Genomic DNA, 25,154 nt, shown 5'->3' with positions numbered 1-25,154 from the left:
AGAGCTCATGGGGTTGGGGGTAATATGTTAGCATGGATGGAGGACTGGTTAATGGAGAGGAAGCAGAGAGTAGGGATAAACAGGGCATCTTCAAGATGGCAGGCTGTAACTCGTGGAGTGCAGCAAGGATCAGTGCTGGGGCCCGAGCCATTTACAATCTATATTATTAAGTTAGACAAAGAGGCAGAGAGTAATATATCCAAGTTTGTTAAAGATACAAGGCTAGGTGGGAATGTAAGCTGTGAGGAGGACACAAAGAGGCCGCAAAGAGATATAGACAGGTTAAGTGAGTGGGCAACAAGGTGATGGATGGAGTACAATGTGTGGAAGGGTGAGGTTATCCGCTTTGGTAGTAATAATGGAAAAGCAGAATATTTTTAAAAGGCGTGAAACTTGTAAATGTTGATGTTCAGACAGACTTGGGGGTAATCCTACAAGGAACACAGAAAGTTAGCATGCTGGCAAATGGCTTGTTAGCCTTTATTGCAAGGGAACTGGAGTACAAGAATAAGGAAGTCTTGCTACAATTGTATAGGGCTTTCGTGAGACCACACCTGGAGTACTGTGCGTAGTTTTGGTCTCCCTAAGGAAGGATACAATTGCATCAGAGGTAGTACAACGAAGGCTCATTTGATTGGTTCCCGGGCTGAGAGGATTGTTCTATGATGAGAGGCTGAGTAAATTGGGCCTATACTTTCTGGAGTTTAGAAGAATGAGAGGTAATGTCATTGAAACACACAAGATTCTGAAGGGGCTTGACGGATAGACACCGAGGTTGTTTCCCCGGGCTGGGGAATCTAGAACATGGGGGCACAGCCTCAGGACAAAGGGTCGATCAATTAGGACTGAGATGAGGAGAAATTTCTTCACTCAGAGTGTTGCGAATATTTTCATTGTCTACCCAAGAGGGTTGTGGATGCTTCATTGTTCAGTATATTCAAGACTGAGATTGATAGATTTTTGATCTCTCAGGTCTATGGGGAGCAGGCAAGAAAGTGGAGTTGAGGTAGAAGATCAGCCATGATCACAATGAATGACAGAGCAGGCACAAGGGGCTGAATAGTCTACTCCTGCTGCTATTTATGTTCTTATACTCTTATGGAAAAATCTCAGCAGAATTACATAGATTGGGACAAGAACTGCCATACTGACATATTACATGATGAATAATAAATAGCAATATTATTTCGTACTGATATTTAATAAAGCTCAACACAACCATATGGAAAACAGATTAACTTAGCATAAGGGGTACAGAAATTCAATCATCTGACGAGACACACTTGATTCTTACTAAATGGAACTAAATATCAGCTATCAAATTGGATATTTTAAATCTATGCCAAAGGTTCCAATGTTCAGATCAGGTTTATTCAGCTTATTAATAGTCATAGGTTCACGTTACTGAATAGGCTGGAATTCCTACTTGCAGTTCAACTCTTACTGGGCTTCTACCCTTGGGGTAACAATGGTGGAAAATGCAATATTTCTCACTTTGGCCCATCTGGGTAGGCTTCATGCCAACTGCTGAGCGATCAACTGACTTGGGGTTAAGAAGTTGCAAGAAAGTCTACAGTGCAATGAGTCATTTCTTCTGCCAGATGGTAAAAATTACAAAGCTACAAAAGTGAACAATTCAATAACTTGCCATTGTAAAGGCAATTGCTTAATCTAACACAAAAAAAGGCCAATAGCAACATCAGGTTAAAGGTCAAAAAGTAAAGAATGCTGTGATATCACTGTACAAATGAATAGTGCACACCTGGCAGAGCATCACTTTCCTGAGATCTTTCTAAATCTTTCTCTGTAAGCATGCTTGTCCTTCCTCTTCATTCCCACCCCAGCTACAACAGCAGGTGTCAGCATTCTCACTTTATTCACTACTTTCAGCTGCATTGGAAACTAAGGAAATTTAACTGGACAGATGCACATTACAAAGCATTTCAAAATTCCATCATCATTGAATGTAAATTATTTGAGTTGAGGGCTCTACTTTATTATGCACGCATAAAGTTAATTTTTAATTTTGCTGAAACTAAATTTTGGGTGCAATGCTACAAGACAGGCCAGCCCACCATAACCCTGTTTCCTGCACCTGCCAGGACTGTGGCACTTTTGTAAGCTATGTATTTCTTGAAAACCTCCATTAATTTTCATTGATGTCATAACATAAGAACATACATAAGAACATAAGAACTAGGAGCAGGAGTAGGCCGTCCGGCCCCTCGAGCCTGCTCCGCCATTCAATAAGATCATGGCTGATCTTTTCGTGGACTCAGATCCACTTACCCGCTCTCTCACCGTATCCCTTAATTCCTTTATTGTTCAAAAAGATATCTACCTTAGCTTTAAAAACGTTTACTGAAGTAGCGTCAACTACTTCACTGGGCAAGGAATTCCATAGATTCACAACCCTCTGGGTGAAGAAGTTCCTTCTTAATTCAGTCCTAAATCTGCTCCCTCTAATCTTGAGGCTATTCCCTCTTGTCCTAGCTTCACCTGCCAGTGGAAACATCCTCTCTACTTGTATCTTATCTATTCCCTTCATAATTTTATATGTTTCTATAAGATCCCCCCTCATTCTTCTGAATTCCAATGAATATAATCCCAATCTACTCAGTCTCTCCTCATAACCCAACCCCCTCAACTCCGGAATCAACCTAGTGAACATCCTCTGCACCCCCTCCAGTGCCAGTACATCCTTTCTCAAGTAAGGAGACCAAAACTGCACACAGTACTCCAGGTGCGGCCTCACCAGTACCTTATACAGCTGCAACATAACCTCTCTGCTTTTAAACTCAATCCCTTTAGCAATGAAGTACAAAATTCCATTTGCCTTCCTAATTACTTGCTGTACCTGCAGACCAACCTTCTGCGATTCATGCACAAGGACACCCAGGTCCCTCTGCATAGCAGCATGCTGCAACTTTTTACCATTCAAGTAATAATCCTTTTTACTGTTACTCCTACCGAAATGAATGACTTCACATTTATTAACATTGTATTCCATCTGCCAGACCTTTGCCCACTCACTCAATGTATCTATGTTCCTCTGCAAAGTTTCACAGTCATCTGCACACTTTGCTCTGCCACTCATCTTAGTGTCATCTGCAAACTTTGACACCCTACACGTGGTCCCCAACTCCAAATCATCTATATAAATTGTAAATAATTGCGGTCCCAACACCGTTCCCTGAGGCACACCACTAGTGACTGATTGCCAGCCAGAATAGCACTCATTTATCCCCACTCTCTGCTTCCTGTTAGTCAACCAATCCTCTATCCATGCTAATACTTTACCCCTAACGCCATGCATCCTTATCTTATGCAGCAGCCTCTTGTGCGGCACCTTGTCGAAGGCCTTTTGGAAACGCATGGTTTATGGAGGATAAGCTAGTTGGAAAATATCAGCTTCATCTCTGAACAACGTAGAATGCCTCTGTACATAACCAGCGAGGTGCTTCATCATTTAGAAACAGTCAAACTGACTGGCCAAGGTGACTACAAGAACAAAACAGTTTTGAGATAAACATCTTGTCACAGGAACACAGGAGCAGGAGTAGGCCATTCAGCCCATCGAGCCTACCCCACCATTCAATAAGATCATGGCTGATCATCTATTTCAATGCCTTTTTCCCCACACTATCCTCATATCCCCTTGTCATTTGTATTTAGGAATCTGTCAATCTCAGCTTGAAACATACTCAATGACTGAGCTTCCACAGCCCTCTGGGGTAGAGAATCCCAAAGATTCACAACCCTCTGAGGAAAGAAATTTTTCCTCATCTCTGTCTTAAATGGCTTCCCACGTATACTGAAATTGTGTTCCCTGGTTCTAGACTCCCCAACCAGGGGAAACATCTTAGCTGCATCTACCCTGTTTATCCCTTTAAGTAGTTTGTAGGTTTCAATGATATCACCTCTCATTCTTTAAAACTCTAGAGAATACAGGCCCAGTTTCCCCAGTCTCTCTTCATAGGACAGTCCCACCATCCCGGGAACAAGTCTGGTGAACCTTCATTGCACTCCCTCTATAGCAAGAATTTCCTTCCCAAGGTAAGGGGACCAAAACTGCACACACAATACTCCAAATGCGGTCTAACCAAGCTCCTATACAATTGAAGCAAGACTTCACTACTCCTCTCAAATCCTCTTGCAATAAAGGCTAACATACTATTCACCTTCCTAATTGCTTGCTACACCTGCATGGTAGCTTTCAGTCACTTATTCACAAGGACACCCAGGTCCCTTTGTACATATACACTTTCTAATCTCTTACCATTTAAGAAATATTCTGCACAGCTATCCCTCCTACCAAAGTGGATAATCTCACATTTTTCCATATTATATTTCATCTGTGACGTTCTTGCGCACTCACCAAGTCTGTCCAAATCCCCCTTGAAGCCGCTTTGAGTGTTCCTCACAACACTCATTCCCACCTAGTTTTGTGTCATCCGCGAACTTGGAAATACTACATTCAATCCCCACATCCAAATCATTGATATATTGTGAAGAGCTGGAGCCCAACCACTGATCCCTGCGGTACCCCACTGGCCACAGCCTGCCAACACGAGAATGACTCATTTATTCCTACTCTGCTTTCTGCCTGTTAACCAATCCTTAATCCATGCCATTATATTACCTCCTATCCCATGTGCTTTAATCTTGCTAACCAGCCTCCTGTGGGGGATTTTACCAAAAGCCTTCTGAAAATCCAAGTATACCACGTCCACCCCGACTCCCCTTTATCAATTCTGTTAGTAACAGCTCAAAAAACTCCAACAGGTTCATCAAACATGATTTCCCATTCTTAAATCCATGTTGACTATGCCCAATCAGATCATTATCCAAGTGTCCATTTATCACACCCTTTAGAATAGATTCTAGCATTTTGCCAATGACTGATGTAAGGCTAACAGGTCTGTAATTCTCTGTTTTCTCTCTCTCTCCCTCCCTCCCTTCTTAAATAGTGGGGTGACATTTGCAATCTTCCAATCTTCAGAAACTATCGAATTTTGGAAGTTGATCACCAATGCATCCATTATCTCCATAACTACCTCTTTCAACACTCTGGGATGCAGAATATCAGGTCCTGGGGACTCATCAACCTTCAGCCCCATTATTTTCTCCAATACAACCTTCTTACTAATACTAATTTCCTTCAATTCCTCATTCCCCCTAATCCCTTGGATCTCTAATTCTGGGAGATTTCTTGCATCTTCCTCAGTGAAGACAGACACAAAGTAATCATTCAGCTTCTCTGCCATTTCTTTATTCCCCATTATAAATTCTCCTGACTCTGCCTGTAATGGACCCCCATTTGTCTTAGCTGAACTTTTCCTTTTTACGTACCTGTAGAAGCTTTTACAGTCCATTTTTATATTTTTTGCTAGCTTATATTCATATTCTATTCTCCCTTTATCAGTTTCTTTGTCCTCCTTTGCTGTATTCTAAAATCCTCCCAATCATCAGGTTTACTACTATTTCTGGCAACTTTCCAGGCCTTTTCTTTCAATTTCATACAATCCTTAACTTCCTTTGTTATCCACGGCTGACTGCCTTTACTTTTGGTGTTTTTGTTCCTTGAAGGAATGTATAGTTGCTGTAAACTATGTAATATTTCTTCTGTCATACTTTTTAATGTATTTTCCCAATCCACTTCAGCCAGTTTGCCCCTCATATCTTCATAATTTCCTTCATTCAAATTTAACACCCTGGCCTCAGATTGAACCACCTCACTTTCAAACATAATGTAAAATTCTATCATATTATGGTCACTCATCACTAAAGGTTCTTTTACGACAAGATTATTAATTAGCCCTTTCTCATTACATTACACCTAGATCTAAAATAGCCTGTTCTCTCGTCAGTTCCTCAACATACTGCTCTAGAAAACCATTCCTAACACACTTCAGAAACCCGTCCTCCACAGCATTAGTGCTCATTAGGTTTACCCAGTCTTTATGCAGATTTAAGTCACCCATGATTACTGTATTACCCATGCCACATGCTTCTCCAATCTCCTGATTAATACCATGCCCCAGACTACCAATACTGTTTGGTGGCCTATAAACAACTCCTACCAATGTTGGCTGCCCCTTGCAGTTTCTTAGCTCCACACAGATTCCACATTTTGCCTTTCGATCTGAGATCCTCCTTTACTAATGTACTGATCCTATCCCATATTATTAGCGCAACACCACCTCCTTTTTCTTTTTGCCTGTCCTTCCTAAATGTCGAATATCTTTGACTATGCAGTTCCCAGTCTTGGTCACCCTGTAGCCATGTTTCCGTTATGGCAATTAGATCATACCCATTTACCTCTATTTGGGCCTTTAAATCATCTACCTTGCTGCGAATGCTGTGTGTATTCAGGTAGAATGCCCTTGTCTTCTTGACGTTCTGCATTCTAAGCCTAGTTGATGCTCGCCTTTGCTTCGCCTGCCTTATAATGTCACTTGCTACTTTTCTACCTCCTGTTACCAGCTTTGCTTCCTTCCAATTTGAGTTACCCCTCAGGCTCCCATCCACCTGACAAGCTAGTTTAAACCCTCCACAACAGCACTAGCAAATCCCCCCGTGAGGATATTCGTTCCGGTCCTGCTAAGGTGTAGCCTGTCCATCTTGTATAGGGTCCCACCTGCCCCAGAACCTAGTTGGGAGTCAAGTCTTCGTCCACCAGAGATGCAGAACATCCCATTAGAACATAAGAAAACAGGTTGGAGCAGGAGGCCAAATGGCCCCTCAAGCTACTCATTAAGCTCATGGCTGATCTGATCCTGGCCTCAACTCCACTTTCCTGCCTGTTCCCCATAACCCTGACTTCTCTATAGTTCAACAATCTGTTTTTCTGAGCCTTGAATATATTCAATGACTCAGCTTCCATGTTATTACAATTGTTGCTTCCCAAAGCTTATAGGACAGTATCAAGGTGGAAACCAGCACAATTAGTTACTATAGACTTAAATCTTTCATTGCCATAATGGCACACTTATAATGCACTCCATTATTATGGCAGATTTTCTAGGAAATAATGGCGTGAGTGACTCTGGCCATTACCCATGCCATTTATGGGAAGATGGTGTCGTAATGCTAATGTCATTCGACGAGCAACCCAGAGGCCCAGGCTAATGCCCTGGGGACACAGGTTTAAGTCATAACACAGCGGTTGGTGGAATTTAAATTCAATTAATCAATCAAAATCTGGAACTGAAAGCTTGCCTCAGTAATGAGGCTATGAAACTATCAACGACTGTCATAAAAAAAAATCCAATTCATTAAAGTCCTTTAGAGAAGGAATTGGTCATCCTTACCTGATCTGGCCCACATGTGACTCCAGGCCCACAGCAATGTGGCTGACTCTTAAATGCTATCTGAAATGGCCTAGCAAGACACTTAGTTCAAGGGCAATTAGGGATGGACAACAAATGCTGGCCTGCCAGCAACGCACACATCCGATTAAAGAAAAAAAAATGCAAAATTTCCTGGGATCCTCTGCAGTGCTCCACCATGAGCCTTGCTGAAACATTAATACGAATTCATAGCTCTGCACTCCTATAAAATCAATGGCTATGTCTGATTTACTGGATTTACGCTGCTTTGATCGCCGCTGCCAGAGACTAAACTGGAAAGGGACTGGTGACTTAGCAACGATATTGTTTATTGCTCCAAAATCACTCTCCCTTAAACACAGAAGTCTTTTTACTGTGCTTTGTTGATTTTTTTTAGCTAATGCAAAAATAGTTGGCTATTAGCTGGTTGGAATGTTTCCTGTGAAATGGGATAGAATTTTTAAACTGTCATTTTAATATTTGTATTTGTTCACTGGTCTCTGGTTCCTCAACGGTGCCAAATGCTAATTTAGAATATCAACCTATTTAAAGAGTTATGATGAATATTATAGACCATGAACTGCAGTTGCTTTGAACTTAAAGGAAGTCATATGAGAAATGAATTATTAAGTAATTAATTCCTATACATCTGGCATTCTTAAAATATTTCCTCTGCAAAACACAGCTCTTGTGCTTCGCAATGAATTTGCTCACCAAAATCTGAAAACTATGACAATTTACAAGTCTTCAATTAGTTCAGCCACATGTGCTGACCATTTTACACCCAGCAATTATATGTCCACTACTTCAGAAAACAAAATCAATAACCTGCCTAACGTATTTGCAGTACCTTCTGAAAACCAGACTCAAGTCAAACATAAGTTTTTATAAGCCAGAATAAAAAGTGGATGAATAATGCAATACCGTTCATGTCATCAAAATCAAATTGAAAGCAAGCATTTCTCAATAGCACACATCTAAATCATCACTAACCTGGCTGTGGTGTATTCTAATGAGATCTCCAGAAAATGTTGGCACAAATGCACCACTGGTGGATCAACAGTATAACTATAGCATTTCGGGTCAAATGCACCGTTCCAGCAAAGTCCAACCAATGCCTTAAAAGTGTTCATACTTACTCAGATTCCACTTGAGACCAGTTGTTGTTACATTGTTGCATGGATTTCCCACTGGGATAAGGCCACACCACTTATCCTCTAGTCCTGTGTCAACACACAGTCTATGGTTACCCTGTCAGAAAGAGTACATTTTCACTTTTTAAATTTTAAAATTACATTCAATTTAAAAATGGCAAAGCAATCATGAAGAACCTTTTGCTAATTACTTACACAAGGGACAAATCAGTGCAGTGCATATTTGGTTTTAAAGTAGCCAAAAGAATCCAAACTTTCATTGCCATTCAATTCAGTCTAAACATTTTTTCTGTTGACATACTGTCACTCATGTAACTTACCTGCAACCGTCAATCAAAACTAATTTGCCAGCCATATATACACATCAACAAATCTTATAAACAAATTGCAGTAAGCAGAAACCATATACGATGATCATTTCAAGCTTCCAAACAAAAAGGTGCATATTGCTTTGCACCAGTCCACACTCCTGGGAGAGGTTTGTTCCCCAGAATCTTTCAGCGCAAATAAAAGTACTGCTGGTTTACCTTAACCACAAGTATTTTAAAACATTTTGTTCTTGTTTGAAGGATCACAGAAAGGATTTTCAGATGTGGTGCTTTTAGTAATTAACTAACTAATTCACCAGACAGACTGATTTATTTAATCACATGAAATTTCCATCATTGCTTTTCCTTAACCACCCTCGCCTCAAAATTTGTCAATCACTTCATAAGTATTCGAAGTGTTTGTGATGAAAACCCCACATGCCAAATGGAAATATTAATTTCATAGTGTGGAACTAGCCTGAGACTTTTCCTGGAAATTGTTACAAATAACTTTTAAAACAAAACAGCTAGCAGCCAAGATGGCCACACAAATTTGCATATGTAAAAACCAAAGGATTAGGCTGGATACAGATGTGGCTAACTCAGCCTTGCCAGAACAATGGGGTGCTCTCTGATTCACTGACCTGGGATAGACTTATTAATGTGGTCGTCAAAAGCTATCAATACCCATTGACTTTGAAAGAGCCAAACACCGCCCGCACCCGCGGCCCCCCCCCCCCCCACTAAGTATGTCTGAATAACTTGAGGGGAGAACCTTGAATTCAGAGACCATTCCAGAAAATTCTCAACTCTGTTTTTCCCACTATAATCTATTTGTGTTTGTGAGTCTTCTTTCTTCTTTCTCTTTGGCCTCCTTGTCTCGAGAGACAATGGGTAAGTGCCTGGAGGTGGTCAGTGGTTTGTGGAGCAGCGCCTGGAGTGACAATGAAGGCCAATTCTAGAGTGACAGACTCTTCCACAGGTGCTGCAGAAAAAATTGTTCGTCGGGGCTGTTACACAGTTGGCTCTCTGATGTGAGTGTGACTGTTGTGAGAATGTGGGCATGGTAGCGTATTTTAGTAATTTTTAATTGGTTTAGAGTAATAAGGTTAATAAACTTACCGCTTTCTTGTTTAAATTCAAGCAAACTAGTCTGAGTGGTTCATTGTAATTATATTCGAGGAACAGGAACAAGTGCACACCGAGGTAGTAAGTTAAATCACTGTGTTAAAAAAGATAAACCCTGTTGCGGTCAAACCAGAGAGAGGTGAAAGGGGAGCCTGAGACTCCTTCCTCAGCTGGTTGTAACATGTTACAGTTCCAATTTTGTGTTGCCATCAAAACCTGTGCAAGGATTGGCTGCTTGCCAGGGCCAAGTTAGCCTGCAGCACACTGAGGGGACTGCATGTTTTTTGTGCAGTCAGGCCACATGAATAATTAGCATTAGCTCAGAGCAGACTTTTGGCTGTGCACTGTCAGCTAGCTTAATGGGGTAAGTACAAAATTTGCCAAGCAACTCAAATTTAATGTGGTGTCCACTTAAGGGTAAGTGGCTGCATATGAGAGCACAAATCCTTTCAGTATTTATAGAGATACAAAATAGATTTTTTTAGCCTTTGCCAAGGCAGTGGAAGTTAGGAAGGAAAAGAAGTGCTAGACAAAAGTGAGGTGAACAAAAAACAATATGGAGGCATGAAATGGGCCTTGTGGGCAAGTGACAGAATGACAACACCTGACCTCCAATTGATGGTTGATAAAGTGGGTATGCTTCTGCATTAGCAAGGTGTGAAGAAAACTATCCTGTTTGACATTCCAGGATATCCATCCCTAGAAGACCACTTTTCCTATCAGGAAGTGGCAGCCATTCTCAATGCACAGGCTCCATTGCAATGTTCTTCAATCTTGAGTGCATTTTTCTTAAAAACATGAACAAGCGATGTTTACCTTTAAGAAGCCTAATCTTCCAGGCCAGGGCTTCCCACATTCCAAATGTGAACAGTGTTGCAGGTAAAGAAACTGCAAGAATCTGCATGGGCTCCTATTTAATCACCTGGGACATCATCTTTCTGCCAGAAGGCGTCTCTATCAATTTTGTGGCTTATTTCTGTACATTTATGCACTGCAGATCATTTTGTCAATAACTCATTTGAGAGCAATTGCAATTTGATTTCTACAGCAAATCTTTTCACTTACAGGAAAAATCAGAATATTCCAAGTTCATCTGAAATCCTGTGGTTTTAAAAGGATCAAGGTTATCTTATTTGCAACTTCACTGCTTAGAATAAATTTCAATTGCCCATTCTAGATGGTTGCTGTCAAACTCCAACAGTTTTTCAGCTGGTACTTGTGATAAACTTGTAATTTTGCTGCTAATCAGTAGGATTCTGACAGTGAAAATTCTACTTTGATGGCTCTCTTTTCCCTGGTGGGCAGCGGTCAAATATTATTTTGGTTAGCGCATTCTGCTTTCTGAACTGTTTTGTGCATATATGTGTTGCAGTTTTCCCTTTGTACATTTACAGAATCCTGCAGATGGCTATTTTGTGTGCTTGACTGATTTGTGTTAATTACAGCTATTACCAACCACTTTGCTCACCTTGTACAATTTTCCCCTCAATTTTATGGGAAATCATGCACGTTAATAAGACGTGATTCAAGCAGGTTTTCTGTATGTGAAAAACACAGGCATGCTGCAGCACCAAAACAAGTAGCACAGTGAACAGAGCTCTTTTTCTTTTCAATTAAGAAACACAGCACTCCAAGAAGGAAGAAAATCTAATCCTCAGTATAGTGTTACGACCAGGTGAGGAGGGGCTCTCAGGCTCCGCTTTCACCCCTTCTCTGGTTTGACCACAACAGGGTTTATTCTTTCAACACAGTGATTTAGCTGACCACCCTCAGTGAGCACTTGCTCCTGTTCCTCGAATGTAATTGCAAATGAACCAGACAGGTTTTCTTGAGTTTAAACAAGAAAGGTGAGAGTTTATTAACCTTATCACTCTAAATTGGTTAAAATTACTAAAATATGCGATGCATCCACGCTCACATTCACACGCACATACACACACACACACAAGTAGACTACAGAGGGAAAAACAGAGTTGGCAGGTTTCAGTAGAGTCCTTAATAAGAATGGGATTTAAATACTGAGTCTCAATGTCTTTAATTTCAGCTAAATTCTTGAAGTCCTCGCCGGGCGACCTGCACAATTTGGGCTTGCTCCTCTAGTTCCAGAAGGCAGACAAGGGGCTTTATCCATGTCCTCTTTGTTGCTGACTGTGAGGATCTCGACATATGAGGTCTAGCTGTAGCCGAAGCTTCCAGGGGAGTTTGTTGGAGAGGGAGAGAGAGATGTTTTCTTCCTGGGTCTCAGTTACTTACTGACTTCTGAGTCATTACTCACAATTCTCTAGTGTGGAACAAGCAGTCACGTTATGTGACTACCTCGTTGTGCTTGAAACAGAAGTTTCCGAAAGGGTTTTTTGAAATTCTTCAAGAAGGGTCACTGACCTGAAAAGTTAACTGCTCCCCTGTAGGAAGTATGCTTGAACAGCTTGGGAGGAGAAATTTGAATTTCAAAAAACCCTTTCGGAAACTTCTTGAAGAAGGGTCACTGACCTGAAACATTAACTCTACTTCTCTCTCCACAGATGCTGCCTGACCTGCTGAGTTTTTTCAGCACTTTCTGTTGTTATTTCAGATTTCCAGCATCCACAGTATTTTGCTTTTATTTACTTGCTAGAACGGTTTGGCTCTTTCAAAGTCGATGGGCGTCGATCACTTTTGACGATCAACATTGACTAAACCATTCTAAACAATTTTCTTTGGCCTCCTTGTCTCGAGAGACAATGGGTAAGTGCCTAGAAGTGGTCAGTGGTTTATGAAGCAGTGCCTGGAGTAGCGAGAAAGGCCAATTCTAGAGTGACAGACTCTTCCACAGGTGCTGCAGATAAAATTGGTTGTCGGGGCGGTTACACAGTTGGCTCTCTCCTTGCGCTTCTTTCTTTTTTCCTGCCAACTGCCAAGTCTCTTCGACTCGCCACTCTTTAGTCCCGCCTGTATGGCTGTCTGCCAGCTCTGGCGATCATTGGCAACTGACTCCCACGGCTTGTGGTCAATGTCACAGACTTCACGTCATGTTTGCAGATGTCTTTAAAGCGGAGACATGGATGGCCGGTGGGTCTGATACCAGTGACTAGCTCGCTGTACAATGTGTCCTTGGGGATCCTGCCATCTTCCATGCGGCTCACATGGCCAAGTCATCTCAAGCGCCACCGGTTCGGTAAGGTGTATAAGCTGGGGATGTTGGCCACCTCGAGGACTTCTGCGTTGGAGATACGGTCCTGCCACCTGATACCAAGGATTCTCCAGAGGCAGCGAAGATGGAATGAGTTGAGACGTCGCTCTTGGCTGACATATGTTGTCCAGGCTTCGCTGCCGTGGAGCAAGGTACTGAGGACACAGGCTTGAAACACTCGGACTTTTGTATTCCGTGTCAGTGCGCCATTTTCCCACACCCCCTTGGCCAGTCTGGACATAGCAGCGGACGCCTTTCCCATGTGCTTGTTGATTTCTGCATCAAGAGACAGGTTACTGATAGTTGAGCCGAGGGAAGTGAACTCTTGAACCACTTCCAGAGCGTGGTCGCCAATATTGAGGGATGGAGCATTTCTGACGTCCTGTCCCATGATGTTTGTTTCCTGAGGCTGATGGTTAGGCCAGATTCGTTGCAGGCAGCTGCAATCCTGTCGATGAGTTTCTGCAGACACTCTTCAGTGTGAGATGTTAATGCAGCATAGTCAGCAAATAGGAGTTCCCTGATGAGGACCTTCTGTACAATTATAGACAATTTAATCAGAGAGTATCCCCATTCTTCTGGCTAGACTAGGTAATCACCTCTGTCTTCAGGCTGATTCTTTAGTTTCTCACATGCAAATCCATGGCCAACTTGGCTGCTAGTAGTTCTGTTTGTAAAAAGTCTCAGGCAAAGTTCCATACGGTGAAATTAATATTTCCAGTTGGCATGTCGGTTTTCCATTACAATAGCTACAGTTTTAGCAAATAACACTAAGACCAGGATTTTATCCGGAAGACGGGGGTCTCTATCTCCGGCAAAAGTGTCACCGAGAACCCCGCATCGCCCCTTCTGTGGAATCCCCTCCGAATCAAGTGCTAATTAGGCACTTGTGGACAGCAGCAGGCCGTCCATGGGATCAAGGACCCCAGGAATAGAGTCATGCCCTCGGAAAGCTGCCGGCCAATCAGAGGCCAGCAGCTCTTTAACTGAGCAGCACCACCGTGGAGGCAGTGGCTGCAGCCATGAAGCACCCACTCAAGGCCCAGGAGCAGCACTGGACCCAGGCTTCAACTAGATCAGAGTGGGAAGGGTCTCACGGAGTGGGGGGATGCGGGGGAGGGGGCTGAGGGGGTCTACAGCAAGGACAGGGGGCGACTCTCAGTGGGACCCCCCCTCCACTTCCTGATGCCGGGTCCCTCATTCAGGCACGAGGGATTCACCCACTTAATTGCCCACTTACAGGCCTCAAATGGCAGTGGGGTGGGAAGGCCGTTCACAGGACTTAATTTTGATGGCGGCGGAACGGTGGTGGGATCCCCCCCACCACTAGCCCTCTCAATTATACACTCTCCCAGTCTCCAAACCCCAACTAAGTGTCTGAATTTATGAATCTGCCCAAAATTCTTCATTCCACCTATTTTTTCAAGCTTGATCAATTTTTTTTTTTCTGCCACTGTATCTTGCCTGACGAGGAAAAAAGTCCACAAAAGGTTGCTAGCTAAAATTGAGCCCCATGTAATTCAAGATAGCCTTGCAGCATAGACAGGAGGTGAGTCGGGAACTGAGGCAGAAAGATGGATGAGAGGGACATTCTTGGATTGGCAAGCAGTGACAAGAAGTATCCCCAGGAATTGGGGCTGGGGCCTCAACATTTCAATATATAATGATTTGGATTTGAGAAGTATGTTCAAGTTTGTAGATGATACTAAGCTCGGAGGTGTAGTGAATTATGAAGAAGAGAGCAGAAAATTGCAAAAGGACACAAATAGATTACATGTCATATTTTAGAAAGGATGTCAAGGCCTTGGAGACGGTGCAGAGGAGATTTACTAGAATGGTACCAGAGATGAAGAACTTCAGTTACTTGGACAGACTAATGCTGGGATTGTTCTCCTTACAGCACTGAAGGTTGAGGGATTTGATAAAGGTATTCAAAATCATGAAGGGGCTTGATAGAGTAGGTATGGATAAACTGTTTCCATTGGCAGAAGGATCGATAATGGTCACATCTCTTGAATTCCCCAAAAGTCAATTAGAGTTTTCTTTGAATTCTCTTTTTTTGATCCTAATATTGGTTTTACCATATCTTAATTTGTTTTTGAACATTTTCAGCTTTATTTCTTACTTGATTAAATTGTATGAAATATTTCTTAACGTTCTTTTACACTTACTCTAACTCACCTGTTTAATTATATAAATACAGCTTTTAATACTACACCCATATTTTTGCATGCTATAGAATTTGCATCCTGCACAGTGTATGTATGTTTTTAAAAAAATCCCATTGTTTCGTTCTTCTACCGCCTAGACTCTCTAAATGATGCACAGAATATCACATTATCAGCACCACCTCTTTCCCATCCCATTTTATTTTTGCTGTCCTTTCTAAACACAATATATGCTGGTAATGAATTTACATCACTCCCATCATTTAAACATGTCACCAGTAAACCTCGAAATATATTCATCACTTTGCTGATGACTGAGAGTAGGCTGACGGGGCAGTTACTGGTCGGATTGGATTTGTCCTGCTTTTTGTGGACAGGACCTACCTGGGCAATTTGTAGCAGGACTGTTTCTGGAATTGCACATTGAGGAGTTTGCTGCTCACAGTATTGAGGGGCAAAATATAAATGGGGTAATGGATAAATATTTACAACATCTCAGAACTTCAGTGAAGTGCTGCAGGACTGCTATAATTTTTTAAACCTTTAAAGTACCATTTTAAGTGATTCCACCCTGCATTTTCTCGTTTGATAAAGTTGTAGAAACGTCTTTGAGCCCTGGTTTTACTTTAATTATTTAATGAATTTTCACAGGTGGCTTGACAGGTCAAACAATTATTAGAGGTAGGAATAAAAAATAAAGGGAAAAACTTTAGGAATAAGGAAAAACTGAATTATCCTTTAAGATGAGCCACAAGGAAAAAAACACTTCCGATAGGTCAAAATCTTCAAAAATACAAATTATGTTCTGAGCAATTTATATTTCTTTTTGGGATTTTTAGCAGCAAGGAACCTTGTAGTCACTTTGATTTGATTTTGTGTGAAAGATTTAGATTGCTAAAAAGTCACTAACCAGAATACTAATTTCTAAACTTTAGCTATTATAAACTAACAACTGACTTATTATCTTAAACTGACATTTAGCTTTATTAGAACCCTTCTTTGTAGTATGGTAAAGTGGGAAAACTTAGGAAATAGGGAACAGTATAGACAAGATGTCAAGGTAGAGGGATTCTGGGAGATTATGCCAAGTATTAAAGTCCTCACTTGCTGTACAACGGTGAGACTTTGAGAGCAGACAGTAAAAACAGCTTTTGTGAGAACAAAATGTAGATTTGCATTGTAATGAGATAAAGAACCTTGGAACGTAAAAGCATGGAATACAATAGTCAACACAAAGGGGTATTACTTATGTAAATCCAAAAGGTTTGCAAACAGCCAAAGAATGATCTTTGATTGGTTAAGAAAGGCATCCCTTAAACACAAAGTTAAAGATGATTGGGGGAAGGGAGAGTTATTTGGAAAGCAGCCAGGATAAAAGGAGCCTTGACTTTGCTCCTGTACGGTAGAGAATTTTCAAACGACGAGCGAGAGAGACAGAGAGATATCAAGACGACCAGAAGCTGCAAGAGAAAGAGTCGTGCGCCCAGTCCCTAATAAGCATCTGTGTTAGCCTGTTAATCATTGCCTGAGTTTGTGACTAATAGTTTATCCGAAAATTTGATAAACTTGCCCTTGTCTTTATCTCAATAAAGCTGATTCACAACAAGCTTTTTATTGCCAAGTCTGTTCCTGTATTAGAAGGGGGACATAAACCCCCACTATCTTATCTAATCTTACACGTGCTTGCTGAAGCAACTCATTTATATAAGTGAAATACTCATCCTCTGTCTTAGAACATAGAACATAGAACAGTACAGCACAGTACAGGCCCTTCGGCCCACGATGTTGTGCCGAACCTTTAACCTACTCTAAGATCAAACTAACTACCTACCCTTCATTCTACTATCATCCATGTACCTATCCAAGAGTCGCTTAAATGCCCCTAATGTATCTGCTTCTACTACCACCGCTGGCAGCGCATTCCACGCACCCACCACTCTCTGTGTAAAGAACCTACCTCTGACATCTCCCCTCAACCTTCCTCCAATCACCTTAAAATTATGCCCCCTGGTGATAGCCCTTTCCACCCTGGGAAAAAGTCTCTGACTATCCACTCTATCTATGCCTCTCATCATCTTATACCCCTCTATCAAGTTACCTCTGATCCTTCTACGCTCCAATGAGAAAAGCCCTAGCTCCCTCAATCTTTCTTCGTAGGACATGCCCTCCAGTCCAGGCAGCATCCTGGTAAATCTCCTCTGCACCCTCTCTAAAGCTTCCACATCCTTCCTATAATGAGGCGACCAGAACTGAACACAATATTCCAAGTGTGGTCCAAAAGCCCCTGGGAAGGACAGCATTACCCCTGAAATAATCAAGAGTGCCAAGCCTGCTATACTCTCAGCACTACATGAACTGCTATGCCTGTGCTGGGACGAGGGAGCAGTACCCCAGGACATGCGCGATGCCAACATCATCACCCTCTATAAAAACAAAGGTGACCGCGGTGACTGCAACAACTACCGTGGAATCTCCCTGCTCAGCATAGTGGGGAAAGTCTTTGCTCGAGTCGCTCTGAACAGGCTCCAGAAGCTGGCCGAGCGCGTCTACCCTGAGGCACAGTGTGGCTTTCGTGCAGAGAGATCGACTATTGACATGCTGTTCTCCCTTCGTCAGATACAGGAGAAATGCCGTGAACAACAGATGCCCCTCTACATTGCTTTCATTGATCTCACCAAAGCCTTTGACCTCGTCAGCAGACGTGGTCTCTTCAGACTACTAGAAAAGATCGGATGTCCACCAAAGCTACTAAGTATCATCACCTCATTCCATGACAATATGAAAGGCACAATTCAACATGGTGGCTCCTCATCAGAGCCCTTTCCTATCCTGAGTGGTGTGAAACAGGGCTGTGTTCTCGCACCCACACTTTTTGGGATTTTCTTCTCCCTGCTGCTTTCACATGCGTTCAAATCCTCTGAAGAAGGAATTTTCCTCCACACAAGATCAGGGGGCAGGTTGTTCAACCTTGCCCGTCTAAGAGCGAAGTCCAAAGTACGGAAAGTCCTCATCAGAGAACTCCTCTTTGCTGACGATGCTGCTTTAACATCTCACACTGAAGAATGCCTGCAGAGTCTCATCGACAGGTTTGCGTCTGCCTGCAATGAATTTGGCCTAACCATCAGCCTCAAGAAAACGAACATCATGGGGCAGGATGTCAGAAATGCTCCATCCATCAATATTGGCGACCACGCTCTGGAAGTGGTTCAAGAGTTCACCTACCTAGGCTCAACTATCACCAGTAACCTGTCTCTAGATGCAGAAATCAACAAGCGCATGGGTAAGGCTTCCACTGCTATGTTCAGACTGGCCAAGAGAGTGTGGGAAAATGGCGCACTGACACGGAACACAAAAGTCCGAGTGTATCAGGCCTGTGTCCTCAGTACCTTGCTCTACGGCAGCGAGGCCTGGACAACGTATGCCAGCCAAGAGCGACGTCTCAATTCATTCCATCTTCGCTGCCTTCGGAGAATACTTGGCATCAGGTGGCAGGACTATATCTCCAACACAGAAGTCCTTGAAGCGGCCAACATCCCCAGCTTATACACACTACTGAGTCAGCGGCGCTTGAGATGGCTTGGCCATGTGAGCCGCATGGAAGATGGCAGGATCCCCAAAGACACATTGTACAGCGAGCTCGCCACTGGTATCAGACCCACCGGCCGTCCATGTCTCCGTTATAAAGACGTCTGCAAACGCGACATGAAATCCTGTGACATTGATCACAAGTCGTGGGAGTCAGTTGCTAGCATTCGCCAGAGCTGGCGGGCAGCCATAAAGACAGGGCTAAATTGTGGCGAGTCGAAGAGACTTAGTAGTTGGCAGGAAAAAAGACAGAGGCGCAAGGGGAGAGCCAACTGTGCAACAGCCCCAACAAACAAATTTCTCTGCAGCACCTGTGGAAGAGCCTGTCACTCCAGAATTGGCCTTTATAGCCACTCCAGGCGCTGCTTCACAAACCACTGACCACCTCCAGGCGCGTATCCATTGTCTCTCGAGATAAGGAGGCCCAAAAGAAAAAAAAGAAGGTCTAAGCAGGGCCTTATAGAGCTGCAGCATAACCTCGCGGCTCTTAAACTCAATTCCCCTGTTAATGAAATCCAACACACCATACACCTTCTTAACAACCCTATCAACTTGGGTGGCAACTTTGAGCGATCTATGGACATGGACCCCAAGATACCTCTGTTCCTCCACACTACCAAGAATCCTGTCTTTAAGCCTGTATTCCGCATTCAAATTCGACCTTCCAGAATGAATCACTTCACACTTTTCCAGGTTGAACTCCATCTGCTACTTCTCAGCCAGCTCTGCATCCTGTCAATGTCCCGTTGCAACCTAGAACAGCCTTCCCCGCTATCCACAACTCCAGCAACCTTCGTGGTCATCGGCAAACTTGCTAACCCCCAGCCTTCCACATCCTCATCCAAGTCATTTATAAAAATCACAAAGAGCAGAGGTCCCAGAACAGATCCTTCTGGAACACCACTGGTCACCGAGCTCCATGCTGAATACTTTCCATCTACTACCACCCTCTGACTTCTATGGGCCAGCCAATTTTGTATCCAGACAGCCAGCTTTCCTGAATCCCATGCCTCCTTACTTTCTGAATGAGCCTACCATGGAGAACCTTATCAAACGCCTTGCTAAAATCCATATACACCACATCCACTGCTCTTCCTTCATCAATGTGTTTTGTCACATCTTCAAAGAATTCAATAAGGCTTGTGAGGCATGACCTGCCCCTCACAAAGTCATGCTGACTGTCTCTAATCAAACCATGCCTTTCCAAATGATCATAAATCCTATCTCTCAAAATCCTCTCCAATAATTTGCCCACTACCGACGTAAGACTGACTGGTCTATTATTCCCAGGGTTATCCCTATTCCCTTTCTTGAACAAGGGAACAACATTTGCCATCCTCCAATCATCCGGTACTACTCCAGTGGACAGTGAAGACGCAAAGATCATCGCCAAAAGCGCAGCAATCTCTTCCCTCGCTTCTCGTAATATCCTTGGGTATATCCCGTCTGGCCCCGGGGACTTATCTGTCCTCATATCATTCAAAACTTCCAGCACATCCTCCCTCTTAACCTCAACCTGTTGGAGCATATCAGCCTGTTCCACGCTGTCCTCACAAACGACCAGGTCCCTCTCACTAGTGAATACTGAAGCAAAGTATTCATTTAGGACCTCCCCTACCTCCTCCGACTCCAGGCACAAGTTCCCTCCACTATCCCTGATCGGCCCTACCCTCACTCTGGCCATCCTCTTGTTCCTCACATAAGTGTAGAACGCCTTGGGATTTTCCTTAATCCTACCCGCCAAGACTTTTTCATGTCCCCTTCTAGCTCTCCTAAGTTCATTCTTCAGTTCCTTCCTGGCTACCTTGTAACCCTCTAGAGCCCTGTCTGATCCTTGCTTTCTCAACCTTAAGTAAGCTTCCTTCTTCCTCTTGACTAGCTGTTCCACATCTCTTGTCATCCAAGGTTCCTTCACCCTACCATCCCTTCCCTGCCTCATCGGGACAAACCTATCCAGCAGTCGCAGCAAGTGCTCCCTAAACAACCTCAACATTTCTGTCGTGCATTTCCCTGAGAACATCTGTCCCCAATTTATGCTCCCCAGTTCCTGCCTAATAGCATTGTAATTCCCCCTCCTCCAATTAAATATTTTCCTCCCCGTCTGCTCTTGTCCCTCTCCATGACTATAGTAAAGGTCAGGGAGTTGTGATCACCATCACCGAAATGCTCTCCCACCGAGAGATCTGCCACCTGGCCTGGTTCGTTGCCAAGCACCAAGTCTAACATAGTCTCTCCTCTAGTCGGCCTATCTACATAGTGAGTCAGGAAACCTTCCTGGACACACCTGACAAAAACTGCTCCATCCAAACTATTTGCACTAAGGAGGTTCCAATCAATATTAGGGAAGTTGAAGTCACCCATGACAACAACTCTGTTACTTCTGCACCTTTCCAAAATCTGCCTCCCAATCTGTTCCTCCATGTCTCTGTTGCTATTGGGGGGGGGGTCTATAGAAAACTCCCAACAAAGTGACTGCCCCTTTTCTGTTTCTGACTTCCACCCATAATGACTCAGTAGACAAACCCTCCTCGACGACCTCCCTTTCTGCAGCTGTGATACTATCCCTGATTAACAATGCCACTCCCCCACCTCTTTTACCTCCCTCCCTATTCCTTCTGAAACATCTAAACCCCGGAACATCCAACATCCATTCCTGCTCCTGAGATATCCACGTCTCTGTAATGGCCACAACATCGTAGCTTCAAGTACTGATCCATGCTCTAAGTTCATCACCCTTATTCCTGACACTTCTTGCATTAAAATAGACACACTTCAACCCATCATACTGGCTGCAACTTTGCCCTGTCAACTGTCTAACCTTCCTCACAGACTCTCTGCACTCTGTATCTGCCTGTTCAACAGCTACCCCATCCTCTGATCCGTGGCTCTGGTTCCCATCCCCCTGCCAAACTAGTTTCAACCCTCCCGATGAGCTCTAGCAAACCTCCCGCCCAGGATATTGGTGCCCCTCCAGTTCAGATGCAACCCGTCCTTCTTGTACAGGTCCCACCTTCCCCAGAAGGTATCCCAATGGTCCACATATCTGAATCCCTCCCTCCTACGCCAGTTCTGTAGCCACGTTTTCAGCTGCACTCGCTCCTTGTTTCTAGCCTCACTAGCACGTGGCACCGGTAACAATCCTGAGATTACTACTCTGCTCGTCCTGCCTTTCAGCTTCCAACCTAACTCCCTATATTCGCTTTTCAGGTCCTCATCCCTTTTCCTAGCTATGTCATTGGTACAGATATGTACCACGACCTCTGGCTGCTTCCCCTCCCACTTAAGAATCCTATAGACTCGATCCGAGACATCCCTGACCCTGGCACCCGGGAGGCAACATATCATCCGGGAGTCTCGTTCGCGACCACAGAATCTCCTGTCTGTTCCTCTAACCATTGAATCTCCTATCACTACCGCTCTCCTATTCTCCCCCCTTCCCTTCTGAGCCACTGAGCCAGGCTCAGTGCCAGAGACCTGGCTACTGTGGCTTTCCTCTGGTAGGTCGTCCCCCCCCAACCGTATCCAAAACGGTATACGTATTATTGAGGGGAACGGCCACAGGGGATCCCTGCACTGTGCGCCTATTCCCTTTCCCTCCCCTGACGGTCACCCAGCTACCTTTATCCTGTAACTTAGGTGTCACTACTTCCCTATAACTACTCGCTATCACCCCCTCTGCATCCTGAATGATCCAAAGTTCATCCAGCTCCAGCTCCCTAACGCGGTCTGCGAGGAGCTGGAGTTGGGTGCACTTCTCACAGGTGAAGTCAGCAGGGACACGAGTGGTGACCCTTACCTCCCACATCCTGCAAGAGGAGCATGCAACTGCCCCAGCTTCCATCCCCTCCGCACTAAATTAACAGAGATTTAAAAAAAAGGAAACCCTTACCTTTCCAAACCCTCCACACAAGAGTCCTTTTTTTTTGGTTAGAGGAGGAGGATGGGTGGGAGACACTACACTTGTAGTGTTTCGGGTTTAGCCACTGCCCAAATATATAGGATTTACTTACCCAGCAGTCCCCTGGTCTGCCGAAACAAAAGGTAATTTACTTTAAGCTGAAACTCACCTTCCCAGCTGATAACTCGCTCGCACTATCCTGCTTCCGAAAAAGCTGCTGCAACAAAAGGTAAGTTATTTTAAACTGCCCAAAACATGTTCAAAGCCACCTTTGTCCAGATGTACTGCTAAAAATGTTAGAAACAGTTAACAAGAACACCGGGTTATTATTTGGCTATATCGATCCATGGTTTGGCAATCAACCGCCTAGTAGGAGGAACTGTCACTAACTGAATGAGAGTTGCTTTGTTTCAGAGTTGTAAATATTGAGGAAAATATTTCATGCAGATTTCTTGTACCTTTGAAATCTACTTGTGATTAACAGCTTTATTTAAACTACATCTTTCTGACCTTCCTTCTTAGTTTTGACTTCAAGGAGGAATGTAATAGTAATTTAATAATGCTCCTTTGAAGCACCTTGGGACACTTTACTATGTTAAAGGTGCTATATAAATGCAAGATGTTGTTTGATTCTGTGATTCCCTTTTTGCATAGGCAGAGATTATCTATGTAAAAGTGTTTCATCAAGGATGCAAGTTATTTAAGGTACGATAGAGAATTTGAGGGTCCTCAAATATTATGGTTTGAAACAGTGTTTACGAGTTGATCAAAATTTGTAATCTAGTGAAATATTGCATCAATTCAGTTCACTTCAAAATAAATCTGTTCCACAGTTTGGAAATGGGGATACACAATCTGTGAAAATGTTATTTTTCCATCAGCCAGCGAGATCAGGAGCTTACAGTAGGATACAGCACCACTTCCAAAGTGTACTTCAACATTACAAGGGTTCATTGTCTATCCTTCAGGCAGTTATGCCAGATTACTTCAAACAAAAAGTCATATCTCGGTTCATGCAGACCATCAGCTTGCCTGCGAAAGCAGACCTATGAGTTGGGCATAAGAAAAAGAAACTGGAAATTTTGCAAAAAGCAATTTCCATGTTATGCTCAGTTTGCCAGTACAATACTTGCACTATTATTACTTATTGCAGATGAGAAAATGTAGACTTATGTCAGCCATTTTCATCGCTATTTTGGGCAGCCTTGTGTGAATGGACAGGATGGCAATGAGAGGGTGAGCCAATATAGACTTAATGGTGCAATTCTAAAGAGTGTGCAGGAACAGAGGGACCTGGGGATGCATGTGCATCGATCTTTGAAGGTGGAAGGACATATTGAGGAATTGGTTAGCAAAGCATATGGGATCTTGGGATTCATAAATAGAAGCATAGGAAGTTATGCTGAACCTAGGCCACAACTGGAGTATTGCATCCACTTCTGCCCACCACTATAGAAAGGATGTGAAGGTCCTTGAGAGGATGAAAAGAAAATTTACCAGAATGGTTCCAGGGATGGGGGATTTTAGTTACAAGGTTAGGTTGGAAAAGCTGGCGTTGTCATCTTTGGAGTAAAGGAGATTGAGGTGTACAAGATTCTGACAGGCTTAGATAAGTTAGACAAGGAAAAATTGTTCCCATTAACGAATGGTACAAGAACTAGGGGACACAGATTGAAGGTTTTGGGCAAGAGATGCAGGGTGAATGTGAGCAAGAATTTTTTTATGCAGTAAGTGGTAATGACCTGGAACTCGCTGCCCACAAGGGTGGTGGAAGCGGAGAAAGTGATTTCAAAAGGAAATAAACTTTCAGGGCGACGGGGATCGAGTGTGGGGAGTAGAACTGACTGAATGGCCCATGGAAAGCCGGCATGGACTCGATGGGCCAAATGGCCTCCTTCTGTGCCATGAATGACTATGACTCTATCCAGATCATGTGCTTGTCCAGGTGCAGTCATACATGAGCTGTGCATGTACTGAGTTTCAATGCGGGTGGCAACATTTTTCCCTTGCACTATATTTGCCTTTCAGCAAAGCGAAACTACTAGTATTGTTAAACACAATGGCAACGCTACAAGATAGCGAAACTGTATAAAAGCAGACCAATTTATCACTGCCATTTAATAACACTAGTGAATGATTGAATGATCTATATTTACATAGTGATGCAGTTTTTGCTAATGGAATGAATTACAATAAACTGTTCAAATCAAAATTCTGGTGCTTCTTATCTTCACAGCACCAGCCTACTTGAACTTATTAAAACATATAATGAAAAGCTACCCAGCGTTGCCATTCAATCCAACTGCCTATAGCCTACACAGACTGCAAGCATTTCCATATTTTACAAGACTGAGCATGTATACACAGAAAATTGAATTTATCAGAACATTTCTACAGCTCATTGTGCTCTGAA

General features: G+C 43.2%; 1 protein-coding gene across 9 annotated transcripts in view; it reads right to left on the bottom strand.

The window, feature by feature from the left end:
* Positions 1–25,154, bottom strand: part of tpk1 (thiamin pyrophosphokinase 1) — a 439,182-nt gene that overhangs the window by 150,241 nt on the left and 263,787 nt on the right. For all 9 annotated transcript variants that reach the window (XM_068011462.1, XM_068011518.1, XM_068011480.1 and 6 more), the window contains one exon: positions 8,471–8,582. In XM_068011462.1, coding sequence (XP_067867563.1) covers positions 8,471–8,582 — 112 coding nt within the window. The remainder of the gene's footprint in view (positions 1–8,470; positions 8,583–25,154) is intronic.

This window comes from Heterodontus francisci, chromosome 2 (assembly GCF_036365525.1).
Source record: "Heterodontus francisci isolate sHetFra1 chromosome 2, sHetFra1.hap1, whole genome shotgun sequence".
In the NCBI taxonomy this organism is placed as follows: domain Eukaryota; kingdom Metazoa; phylum Chordata; class Chondrichthyes; order Heterodontiformes; family Heterodontidae; genus Heterodontus; species Heterodontus francisci.
The sequence above is the reverse complement of the archived record's forward strand: the minus strand, read 5'-3'. Positions and strand labels throughout refer to the sequence as shown.